This window comes from Eleginops maclovinus, chromosome 14, assembly GCF_036324505.1.
Source record: "Eleginops maclovinus isolate JMC-PN-2008 ecotype Puerto Natales chromosome 14, JC_Emac_rtc_rv5, whole genome shotgun sequence".
NCBI classification, from domain to species: domain Eukaryota; kingdom Metazoa; phylum Chordata; class Actinopteri; order Perciformes; family Eleginopidae; genus Eleginops; species Eleginops maclovinus.
In genome coordinates this window covers 3,374,904-3,387,338 of record NC_086362.1, presented here as the reverse complement: position 1 = coordinate 3,387,338, position 12,435 = coordinate 3,374,904, and the positions used below count along the sequence as shown (strand labels likewise).

Sequence of the window (12,435 nt, the reverse complement as noted above, 5' to 3'; positions counted from 1 at the left end):
CGACTCGTCTGGTTTCTTATTTTAATTTATATTTTTACATTTACACAGACTCAAACATTTAATATCTCATTTAAAGCTCAGGGGATAAAAATGTAAGCCTCGAGGTGTCAAAAAACATCGCCAGAGGCCTCAATATGCAGTTTGTTAGTTTTATATTTTACTACTAAATTAGTTCTGAATTATTATTTTAGGGTTGAAAAATTCCTCAAATTCATTCAAACCTGTCTGCAAAAAGCATTATTTTCTCTTAGCTTATATGCAGCTCCAGGTGGGTCAAATGCCTTGCTCAAGGGCATAGTGAAGGTACTAATCAAAGGAGGAGAACAGGTTTTTAATTCAATTTTTATGTAGTTTTGCTGCCAAACTAGATCTCAAATCAACGGATTTAGACACAAGACAGACAAAACTTTATTAACTAAAGAGGTGAACTCATTTTATGACACATTTTATGACACATTTATTGACGTTTGCTGTTTAAAACGATTACAATAAACCTGTTTCGATGCCCAAAACACACAAATATATTATGTTTTAGTTCAAAAAAGCCCAGATAAAATATATGCAGTAGTTTTATAATATTATATATGAAGGGTTTTTAAGATTAGTCACTGGTTAATAACAGTGCTTTGTTAATGAAAGTTGATTTATTCCCATTAAGTGAGCAGCTGTTGAACAGAAGGAGTATTAATAGCTGTAGGTCAAGTGTGTTTATCAGTAATGAAGGCTATCATGTTGCAGAAAGGGGGTTTTTTAAGCTGTTCTTTGGACCAAATATCCATCATCCGGCACTGAGAGACAAATCCCCGTGAAAGCCACGGCTGGTTGTTTGACTGTAAATGATTCACTGAAGACAAAGCAGGGCTGTTTGTCAGCCTCGGTTTGTTTTGAATGATAGATTCCCCACTAAGAACCATTTCATCAAAACTCCTGAAATGCGACCAAATGCATCACCCTGGCATCTGTGAGAGCCTCGCGGTGCGGGGGAGGAACAAATGTACACAAACAGTTTCATTATTCACAGCTCGGTGGGAGGCGGGAGGCGGGAACTTGTTGTTTTTAATCCCTCACCATGGGAGAGCTGCAGTAGTTGTAACAGAATCAGGTGAACGTGTTGCTGGGATATACAGGTGTGTGTGTGTGTGTGTATACAGGTGTACACACAAACAGGTAAACAGTAATAGGCACTGGGAACGAGCTGTAATGCATGTTTTAGTTTGAAGGTTTCCCAGCGTTATATGGAACACTTAGATTACGTAACTCTACCCTTAAATATCCAATCATATGACAAATAAGTCACTCATTTTCATTTTCTGTTACACAATAATACACCTTTATTACATCTGTATTGCACCCATAGTATACCCATGTAACACCAATATTTCATTGTAATTCCACTGTCATTTTACCATTTTACACATGAATACAGCCGGTCAAACGTCCCCAAGCATACAGAAACCACTTAAGGGTTACTTTCTTGTCAAATGTCCTTAAATATGTGGACACCTTTTGTTCGATCCTCCACCAAAATGAGTAATAGCTCACCTTATATTTTCCCTAAACTCTTGAAGAATTATCTGCATGCCTCCACGGTGAACAAATAATCACAAAAGCTTCAAAATCTTAGAGGATTTAGATCAAAATAAACATCAACAGCAAAACAACATCATATTCAGGCTGATTCATCCCGTCGTATGCTCAGTACTACCCAAAGCAACAAAAAACCACCCTCATCTTTCCACAGTTGCATTTCTAAGTTTGATTAACTTAGGTTATATCTTTACAGCTACATTTTATTCTAAAACTACATTGGCAGCTCCGGAAGATGAGGTTCTGGTTTAGCATCATTTCTATAAGATCTGTAGTATTGTTCTCTGATGGAAAAGCGAAATACACACCAGTAACAGCTCTGATTCTGCTTGTTTGTGCTCGTCACCCATTGAAGTAGTTCTTCCGATCACCCACAACTCACTTTTTCTAAAGTTCCTGCCCTTTTCCAAACGATTGCCAACGAGGGCTTCACAGATGGTTCTCTGAAAACCAACCATCTGGTAAATCAGGTTATCACCAGGGAGGCATGCGAGAAAAACACAAGATATATAAATCTGAATTTTGTGGGTGAAGTTTCACTTTAAAATCAAACTTCTTTTTTCAGTAGAGTTTATATCGCTTAAAAAGAGTGTTTTTGACAAATAATGACAGAGAGCACTTCAAGCTACCTCTTAGTGTGAATAATGGTTCAACGAAACCATTTCAAGTGTTAATTATTGACTCTAAATAGTTTTTTATCCATTAAATACTCAAGGAGTTCTTCAAGTTCTCCTGTACTGAGCCGTAGAAATGAACTTCCTCTCGACACATTTCACTGAGATCTGATATAACAATGCCTCTGCTTCAAACCAGGTCCAATAAGAAAGAGTTTTCCCAGTTTGGTGAGGAGGAACTCTACTGCTCTTGCAGCGCCCTGACCACACTTTGGGATGAACTGTGAGCCGAGTTGGAGAAAATCCCAGCTTCCAGGTTCCAAAAATCCTCTGGGAAACAAGTCAAGAAGAAGTAAAAGCAGCTATGCCTACATTTGAATGGCCATTGTTTCAGAATAACTTGTCCTATAATCACATATGGGAGACTTTTTGTTGATGATAATCGCTTTAATACCACAGGCTGCTTCTCCTGAGGAAACGGGCCTGTGATCTGTCCGGACTGGTCCCAGTGAGAGAGACCCAGAAGCTGTCAGTCCTGTTGTGGCTTCTGTCGGCCACAGCTTGTGACAGCAGCAGGACTGTCAACCCCCCCACCCCAACCACTACCCCACTTCCAGATAAGTTTTGACAGCTGTAAATCGAGTGAGGGGTGAGAGGAGGGAGCTGCTATTTTTATCTTTCATTCAGCCGAGAGAGAGAGAGAGGGAGAGAGAGACCCCCTCTCTTTCTTTCTGCTCTGCCCAGGAGAAGATCTGGATCTTTCCTTTCCGTCCTGAAACTTCTGGAAGTCCTACAAGAGCAGCAGAGAGGGGAATTAAGAGAGGATTTTTATCCAAGCAGAGTGAAGGAGACATCCCAGAATCCAACAGGCCAACATGGCTCTGCTGTGCTACAACAAAGGCTGCGGGCTGAAGTATGACGGCACCAAGAACAAAGAGGGTGAGACCCGGATTCACTTTCATTACAAATATTCTTCCAGTCCATTCGGTTTGATGATTGCTTTAATGTTTTCGGTCTTTAAGGACAGAAAAACTGAAATCTGTGGGTTTTGAAGTTAAGCTTACATTTATTCATTTTTATAACTTTTTGGCTCAACTGCCACATTTAAACCCTTTAACAGTTCATAAATATTGAAAATCCATTTTCATTCCAAACTAAAAGAGTTTTGGAACCACCACTACCACTAGTTTAGTTTAAATCTGGGTTTTTGTGTGCTTTTATTTTGAAATCAACACTTTTTGACCATGTTTATAGGTCTTTAATGACATATTATTGGTGAAATGTGGGTTTAAATTGGACAAATGGTTAAAGAAAAAACCCCAAATTAATGCAGTGGAAGTGAGCTGGGATCACTTTGTGTGTTTAACTGACTTTTACGGGGCACAACAGGTGGAGCAGATTTAGTCTCTGGGTTTATTTGCCATGCCAGGATAAACTGTGTGTTTGAGTGATGCCAAAAAAGATGTGGCCTTATTGTAATGTGTGTGTGTGTGTGTGTGTGTGTGTGTGTGTGTGTGTGTGTGTGTGTGTGTGTGTGTGTGTGTGTGTGTGTGTGTGTGTGTGAGAGAGAGAGAGAGTGTGAGCTTAGCATGTACAGTGTAACAGGCCATGTGTGTGTGGAAGCACTACCAATATTATACTCTAAAGTTTTTGTGTGCTTTTATTTTGAAATTACACTTCTTTCAACCTATAAATTCTTGTGCAGATTTATAGGTTGTTTTATGTCTTAAATGACTCATTCATGGTAAAATGTGGTTTAAATTGGACAAATTGTAAAAGAAAACACCAAGTTCCTGCAGTGGAAGTGAGTAAGGATCACTTTGAGGGTTTAAAAGGACTTTTACGAAGCACAACAGGTGGACAGGAAACCAGATTTAGGCTCTGGGTTTAATTGCCTAACCAGGATAAACCAATCGTTAGTGTGACGTCAAAGAAGATTCAACCTCATTGTAATAAATGCTGTGTGTGTGAGAGTGTGTCTGTGTGTGTGAGAGAGTCTAGCATGTACAGTGCAACAGGCCACGTGTGTGTGGAAGCCTCACAGCGTTTGTAGCAACCCACTTCCTTTTATGGGACGCCCCCTGGTGACCTCTGCGAACAGCTGACACACCCTGCTGACTCTGTGTGTGTGTGTGTGTGTGTGTGTGTGTGTGTGTGTGTGTGTGTGTGTGTGTGTGTGTGTGTGTGTGTGTGTGTGTGTGTCTAAATACAGACTGACCCTTTTCCTTCTTCCTCCACAAGATTCCTGCGTCTTCCATCCAGGTGTTCCCATCTTCCACGACGCTCTGAAGGTAACACTCAGACAAAAGGAAACAAATAAACAACAACACTTCTGTTCCGCCTGATTAAAATCACCTGTTGTTGTTTGTTTGTTTGTTTGTTTGCTGCAGGGATGGTCGTGCTGCAAGAAGAGGACGACGGACTTCTCGGAGTTCCTCTCCATTAAGGTGAGAGCAGCTCAGGATCAAACGCTAAAATATAGATCTCAGTGAAATGTGTCGAGAGCAAGATCATTTCTGCAGCTCAGTACAGGAGTACTTGAAGAACTCCTTGAGTATTTAATGGATAAAAAACTATTTAAAGTCAGTAATGAACCCTTGAAATGGTTTTAATGGACTGTTATTTACACTAAGAGTGAGTTTGAAGTGTCATTATTTGTCAAAGAAAACTAAAAAACACAATTTTTCAAGCGATTGAAACTCATGGTATAGTCAAACGTAATCTAGTTTGGCTATAAGTCCTTATCTCCTCACGTGAGTTGGTAGTAGAGTTTAGGGTCGTCCTGAATAAGAGATAAAGACATTTAAGTCGTTCCTGGGGGATTTCCGTGAATAAATAAGCACTTCTTTTAACCGGTTGCATCAATAAAGTGGTGCAAATAATGCTTTTTATTGTTTACAGTTGAAGCACATTAGGAAAGGTGTCTTTTTAAAAGCTAAATAATTACAGAAAGCAAAAACAGTTTCCATGTTTCAAAATGAAAAGGTTGTCCCCCCTTTAAAGGTCCTAAATGAAGCTCCAATAACAAGAGGAATAACATGTTTCAGATTCAGACTGATGCTTTGTTTTTACTCGCAGGGTTGCACCCGCGGGCTCCACAGCAACGAGAAGCCCCAGGAGCCTCTGCGGCCGGAGGTGTCGACGGATAAGGGCGAGACCAAACACAGCAACTGCCAGGAGATCATCTACCAGGGACCCAAGTCTAAGGAAAAGCTGGAGAAGGAGAGGCCGAAGTGGGTCTTCCTGTTTCTCACACACACACACACACACACACACACACACACACACACACACACACACACACACACACACACACACACACACACACACACACACACACACACACACACACACACACACAGCTGTTCCTGTTTCATCCAGAGGTCACGAGGGGTCGTCTGGGATAAATCATTCATTGCTGATGTGTGTATGTGTGTGTGTGTGTGTGTGTGTGTGTGTGTGTGTGTGTGTGTGTGTGTGTGTGTGTGTGTGTGTGTGTGTGTGCAGTTCAGACGAGCCGAGGATCAAGCTGCCCCACAAAGTGTCTGCGACGCTGGCTCAGGCGCTGGAAAAACTAGACCTCAACACGAAGGCCGAGTACGAGAAGAAAGGTGAGTGAGTCTGTGTGTGTGTGTGTGTGTGTGTGTGTGTGTGTGTGTGAGAGAGAGAGAGAGTGTGAGCTAAGCATGTACAGTGTAACAGGCCATGTGTGTGTGGAAGCACTACCAATATTATACTCTAAAGTTTTGTGTGCTTTTATTTTGAAATTACACTTCTTTCAACCTATAAATTCTTGTGCAGATTTATAGGTTGTTTTATGTCTTAAATGACTCATTCATGGTAAAATGTGGTTTAAATTGGACAAATTGTAAAAGAAAACACCAAGTTCCTGCAGTGGAAGTGAGTAAGGATGTGTGTTAATAGAGGAGCATTCAGATGTAAAACAATCTATTTTTTCTAATAATTCCTCCGTTTATATTCCTGCATAAATATATGGACAAAAAAGTCATTTATCAAGACGTTTCCGTGAACAACTGGGTGGGAAAAGCCTCAAAACAATTGTTGAAATCCACATCAATGGATTTGACATGTGTTGAGATATTCTTCAAGCAGAGTCTGATAAAAGAGTTATGAGAGTGTGTTTCCTTATCCGATACCTCTCTTCCTCTCACAGAGAGTCAGACAGTGATGCCCGGGACGCGCTGCAAAAACCCAGGATGTAAAACAGTGAGTGTGTTTTCATTATTTGTCCATTTAAGTGTGTGTTTGTGTGTTTGGAAGCAATTTCGGTGGCCCGAAATAGTTGACTATCTGACATCAGCAAGAGCAGACAAATTCATCACACACACACACACACACACACACACACACACACACACACACACACACACACACACACACACACACACACACACACACACACACACACACACACACACACACACACACACACACACACACACACACACACACACACACACACACACAGAAGCTGCTCAGTCCTGGTGCTCAGTGTTGTAAAGCTTATTAAGAGCTCCATCTAGTGGACTAAGCAGGTAACAACATGCATGACCTTAAACTTAAAATCTTTTTCCACCTGTCCTGGTCTATTTTATTTCCCAAAATGATGTCCAAAAATGCTAATGACTTCAGTGGTGTAGCATAAATAATTGCATCCACTCATAAACTCTACTTTGAGTAGAATTGTGTTCACAAAAATGATCTATACCCTCTGAAAAGGTTCAAAACACAAGTTTCAAAACACTAATCTGAGTTTATGTTTGGAAAAAATGCTTATTTTTCATGTTTAGGTGCAGAAACAAATATTTTCCTGATGTTTCTTTCCTTTTGTGACCATGTCTGCTAAACAAATGACCCCCTTTATGCTCTCGACCCTTATATTGAGAAACACAGCCGTCCAATAAACAACACACTTGACTGCTGACCTTAAGGTGTGACTGATGAGCCGAGGCGTGAGGAGAAACTGAAATCTGTTCCACGTTATTGATCATCTGCACTTCTTCTCTGTGTGTGTGTGTGTGTGTGTGTGTGTGTGTGTGTGTGTGTGTGTGTGTGTGTGTGTGTGTGTGTGTGTGTGTGTGTGTGTGTGTGTGTGTGTGTGTGTGTGTGTGTGTGTGTGTGTGTTCAGGTCTATCAAGGCCCGGAGACCAACGCAGAGGTCTGCACCCATCACCCTGGAGTCCCAGTCTTCCATGAGGGGTAAGACAGACAAAAGAACCACATGCTTCCACATCTTTATTCCAGCTATTACAAAAGGCCTTTTACACAATGCACTTTAACACAATCTTAATTACAATCTTAATTTCAATCTGAAACATAAATAGAAAGCTTTTGCAAAGAGCAAAACAAAACTGAGGGCTATGTGAGCAAAGAAATAAACAGAAATGGAGAAAAATCAGACATTTACTGAAGATTAGAAGTTAAAGGGGCTCTTTTTGTTACACATTTTCAGGTTCATATTTGTAGTTTTTTCCCCACTGGGACATGTGTCATGCCTTAATGTTCAAAAAGCTCTTTATTGTTCTCACACTGCCTGTGCTGCAGCTCCTCTTTTCACCCTCTCTCTGAAACCAGAGCTGCTCTGATTGGTTGGCTAACCAGCTCTGTTGTGATTGGTCAGCTGCTTAAAGATGTCCCGCCCCTTAGTATATCACGTGCAATGTGTTAAAGAAGTAAAAGAAGTGAACAAAGGCCTAGAAACATTGGGATTTTATCCTTTGCAGACCATTTACATGCACTAACACCTATAAGACACACTACAGGAGAGCGATAACAAACAAGAAAACAAATCCACGACATCAAGAGACTTTAGAAGTAAAAACAAAAGCTGCCAATGTCTTTGAATAAAATAGTATTTGATCATTTCTCTTCAAAAAGCCATTTTTAAATGCACTTACCTCCTCAATTCTCAGGTAAAAGTGCTTCTTGTTGAATGTAATCTCTACATAACTATCAGTCAGTGTGTAGCAGCGGTCCTTTTGAATCCTGCAGCTGTGACAATGTGTTTATGTTGTTGTTGTTGTTTAGCTATAAGTACTGGAACTGCTGCTGCATAAAGACAATAGACTTCAATGCTTTCCTCGACCAGAGAGGCTGCACCACGGGGACTCACCGCTGGGTCCCAAAGCAGGTAAGTACCCCCCCCCCCCCTGCAAAAGACATGGTTTGAGGACATTCAGCTGGAAAGCAAACTGACAGAGCCAACCAAACAGCTTTAAAATAACCCCTGTTTTTGTGTGAAGATTGGTGAGCACAGCTTGCCTTTTTTCTCATGGTGTTTTTTCTATTTGATCAGCAAAAAAACAGCTATAAGTGGAGAACAAGTCTGTAATCATTCTTAATTCTAGGCTCAAACAAAGCAGTTGAAGTGTTTCTGAGAGCTGTCGATTCAACTGTATGGTATTTTAGAAGTTGTCATGTGTGGTGATGTTGAATTCTAATGAAGTAACGTTGATTTTATTATGTCCAAACACATTAATAGAACAGAAAAGCGGCTAAATATTCATATTCATACTGATGCTCCTGTTGTTCTGAAAGCATTACTAATCTCTCTTTTCATTGTGTGTGTGTGTGTGTGTGTGTGTGTGTGTGTGTGTGTGTGTGTGTGTGTGTGTGTGTGTGTGTGTGTGTGTGTGTGTGTGTGTGTGTGTGTGTGTGTGTGTGTGTGTGTGTGTGTGTGTGTGTGTGTGTGTGTGTGTGTGTGTGTGTGTTTGCAGGACAAGAAGAAGGTGGCGTGTCGATACGACTGGCACCAGACGGGAGACAATGTCGTCGTTACAATTTACGCCAAAAACGCAAACCCAGAATTCACCAGCATAGAAGCTAACCGGACTGTGGTGAGTTAACGTTAGTAGTAGTTCTGTTTTGTAAAGATTGTAAGAGCTGACTTTAACCATGAAATAAACAACAATCCATACATTCATCTTTAAAATGCCAAAATGCACTTTTTGCTTATTTCCTTTTTTTCCCCGCTCTTTTTCCCCGCTCTTTTTCCCCACTCTTTTTCCCCGCTCTTTTTCCCCGCTCTTTTTTAGCTCTCATGTCAAATCCAGTTTGAGAACGATAAGGTCTTCAAGAAAGAATTTCGCTTCTGGGGCGTGAGTATCTGATCAATATGTCTGAATATCAAGATGAGTGGCTTCTTTTTAACAAACACATCATGACGTTATGGCTTCGTTTTTTTACGCCAATTTTCAGATATTTTTGACTGACTAAAATATGGGTTATGTGTCGTTTTTTTCGACCTACTATACTATGTCTTTTACATACTTTGGACACACTATACTATGTTGTTTTTGGGGCAGCAGTGGGAGTAGTTCTCTTATTCCACAGACACACTTTTTGAAGATTGAATACCGAGCAATGTTTAATCAGTATCCTACATACAGTGGGGCAAAAAAGTATTTAGTCAGCCACCAATTGTGCACGTTATCCCATTTAAAAAGATGAGAGAGGCCTGTAATTTTCATCATAGGTATACCTCAACTATGAGAGACAGAATGAGAAAAAAGAATCCAGGAAATCACATTGTAGGATTTTTAAAGAATTTATTTTCAAATTATTGTGGAAAATAAGTATTTGGTCAATAACAAAAGTTCATCTCAATACTTTGTTATATACCCTTTGTTGGCAATGACAGAGGTCAAACGTTTTCTGTAAGTCTTCACCAGGTTTTCACACACTGTTGCTGGTATTTTGGCCCATTCCTCCATGCAGATCTCCTCTAAAGCAGTGATGTTATGGGGCTGTCGCTGGGCAACACGGACTTTCAACTCCCTCCAAAGATTTTCTATGGGGTTGAGATCTGGAGACTGGCTAGGCCACTCCAGGACCTTGAAATGCTTCTTACGAAGCCACTCCTTCGTTGCCCTGGCGGTGTGTTTGGGATCATGGTCATGCTGAAAGACCCAGCCACGCTTCATCTTCAGTGCCCTTGCTGATGGAAGGAGGTTTTCACTCAAAATCTCACGATACATGGCCCCATTCATTCTTTCCTTTACACGGATCAGTCGTCCTGGTCCCTTTGCAGAAAAACAGCCCCAAAGCATGATGTTTCCACCCCCATGCTTCACAGTAGGTATGGTGTTCTTTGGATGCAACTCTGCATTCTTTCTCTTCCAAACACGATGAGTTGAGTTTTTACCAAAAAGTTCTATTTTGGTTTCATCTGACCATATGACATTCTCCCAATCCTCTTCTGGATCATCCAAATGCCCTCTAGCAAACTTCAGACGGGCCTGGACATGTACTGGCTTAAGCAGGGGGACACGTCTGGAACTGCAGGATTTAAGTCCCTGGCGGCGTAGTGTGTTACTGATGGTAGCCTCTGTTACTTTGGTCCCAGCTCTCTGTAGGTCATTCACTAGGTCCCCCCGTGTGGTTCTGGGATTTTTGCTCACCGTTCTTGTGATCATTTTGACCCCACGGGGTGAGATCTTGCGTGGAGCCCCAGATGGAGGGAGATTAGCAGTGGTCTTCCATTTTCTAATAATTGCTCCCACAGTTGATTTCTTCACACCAAGCTGCTTACCTATTGCAGATTCAGTTTTCCCAGCCTGGTGCAGGTCTACAATTTTGTCTCTGGTCTCCTTTGACAGCTCTTTGGTCTTGGCCATAGTGGAGTTTGGAGTATGACTGTTTGAGGTTGTGGACAGGTGTCTTTTATACTGATAACGAGTTCAAAAAGGTGCCATTAATACAGGTAACGAGTGGAGGACAGAGGAGCCTCTTAAAGAGGAAGTTACAGGTCTGTGAGAGCCAGAAATCTTGCTTGTTTGTAGGTGACCAAATACTTATTTTACCGAGGAATTTACCAACTAATTCATTAAAAATCAGACAATGTGATTTCCTGGATTTTTTTTTCTCATTCTGTCTCTCATAGTTGAGGTATACCTATGATAAAAATTACAGGCCTCTCTCATCTTTTAAATGGGAGAACTTGCACAATTGGTGGCTGACTAAATACTTTTTTGCCCCACTGTATACCTCTTTTCTCCTTCTATCAGGTGGTGAATGTTAAGAAAAGTTCCATCAACATGGTCCCATCCAAAGTGGAGATCACCCTCCGCAAGGCCGACCAGGTGGCCTGGGGAAAACTAGAGGATCCCAACTATAAACCTGAGCCGGAGCCCGTGGACGACTCCTTCAACGAGACCACCGAGGCCCAGGAGCCGGACTACGATATCGAGGACGACGACATCAGCGACTCGGACGAGGAGTGGGCCTACGACACGAATAAAACGCAGGAGGACAAGGATCAGGTTGAGCAGAAGAAGAAAGATGAAGAGATGGAAAACTTAAAGAGGAAGGAGGTGGAAGAGGAGCTGAAGAGGGCTATGGAGGAGAAGAAGAAGTTGGAGGAGGAGAAGAAGAAGTTGGAGGAGCAGAGGAGGCAGGAGGAAGGGGAAGGATACGAAGACATGCCAGAACTGGAGTAACTCAAAGCAATGATGTGCATGAGATGTTCTGTGCATGAGCGGAAAATTGAAACACTTTTTTGTAATGAAGCAAATTAAAGGAGACTTTTTGGGGGCTACAGATCCAATTAAGAGAGGGGAGATTTAAGGGTCTTCCTGTATTACGTCTTTAGTTGACAAACACACTGAAGCCTTTATATTATGAAAAATAAAGACCTGCATCTTTCTCTTTACAAACTGTGTCTCTTTTTGTAAGAACTACAGGATGGTTTTTATTCTACGACTCACTACACTGTTGTTGTTTTCGTCATTAACCGTTAAAAGGTCATGGTTTAATGTGTAGGAAGAAAGGTAATAGCATGTAAACCAAAACTGATTTACAGTATGACGATAATAACATAACATAGTCATTTATATTAATAAAATAACATGTCTTTTCTTAAATGTCACTGGCAGGAATACTGCTTTAAAGACTAGCGAGGAGAAAAATCAAGACTAATGATTCAATTAAAAGCCTAATGAGTCACTTGAGCATCCATTGCTTTAATTGGTTGTTGCCGTAAACAAAACAGTGAGCCTTCAGCTCCTGAGTCATGCTGAAATTATATTTTCCACGCATGGTTTTTATTAATATAAGCCTATTGTTTGTGTGCAAACACAACCTACACTATCTTACTCACCGACCAGCTTTACTTCAGGCAAGGAATACTAGTTCTACCTGCCAAACAAAGATGGAGAATAGAGCCTTAACACCTCATTACCCATCAAAGGAAGTGCTTTTTTAATAACTTAAAGAC

At 41.1% G+C, this 12,435-nt stretch overlaps 1 protein-coding gene across 1 annotated transcript; it reads left to right on the top strand.

Moving 5' to 3' along the window:
* The first annotated feature begins 2,888 nt into the window (after nucleotides 1–2,888).
* On the top strand, nucleotides 2,889–11,878 carry zgc:92429 (uncharacterized protein LOC445063 homolog). The gene is made up of 11 exons (XM_063900641.1): nucleotides 2,889–3,140; nucleotides 4,443–4,492; nucleotides 4,592–4,648; nucleotides 5,280–5,434; nucleotides 5,709–5,812; nucleotides 6,376–6,428; nucleotides 7,351–7,421; nucleotides 8,250–8,352; nucleotides 8,939–9,058; nucleotides 9,257–9,319; nucleotides 11,228–11,878. Exons 1-11 carry the CDS (start codon nucleotides 3,077–3,079, stop codon nucleotides 11,657–11,659), a joined length of 1,272 nt encoding a protein of 423 aa, XP_063756711.1. The 5' UTR covers nucleotides 2,889–3,076; the 3' UTR covers nucleotides 11,660–11,878.
* The last annotated feature ends 557 nt before the right edge of the window (nucleotides 11,879–12,435 follow it).

Bases quoted from the DNA above. Each gene is read 5' to 3' on its own strand.
- zgc:92429 (XM_063900641.1), top strand. From the start codon at position 3,077: ATGGCTCTGCTGTGCTACAACAAAGGCTGCGGGCTGAAGTATGACGGC. The intron at 4,493-4,591 runs GTAACACTCAGA...TGTTTGCTGCAG, and splicing joins TCTTCCACGACGCTCTGAAG to GGATGGTCGTGCTGCAAGAA. The intron at 8,353-8,938 runs GTAAGTACCCCC...GTGTGTTTGCAG, and splicing joins ACCGCTGGGTCCCAAAGCAG to GACAAGAAGAAGGTGGCGTG.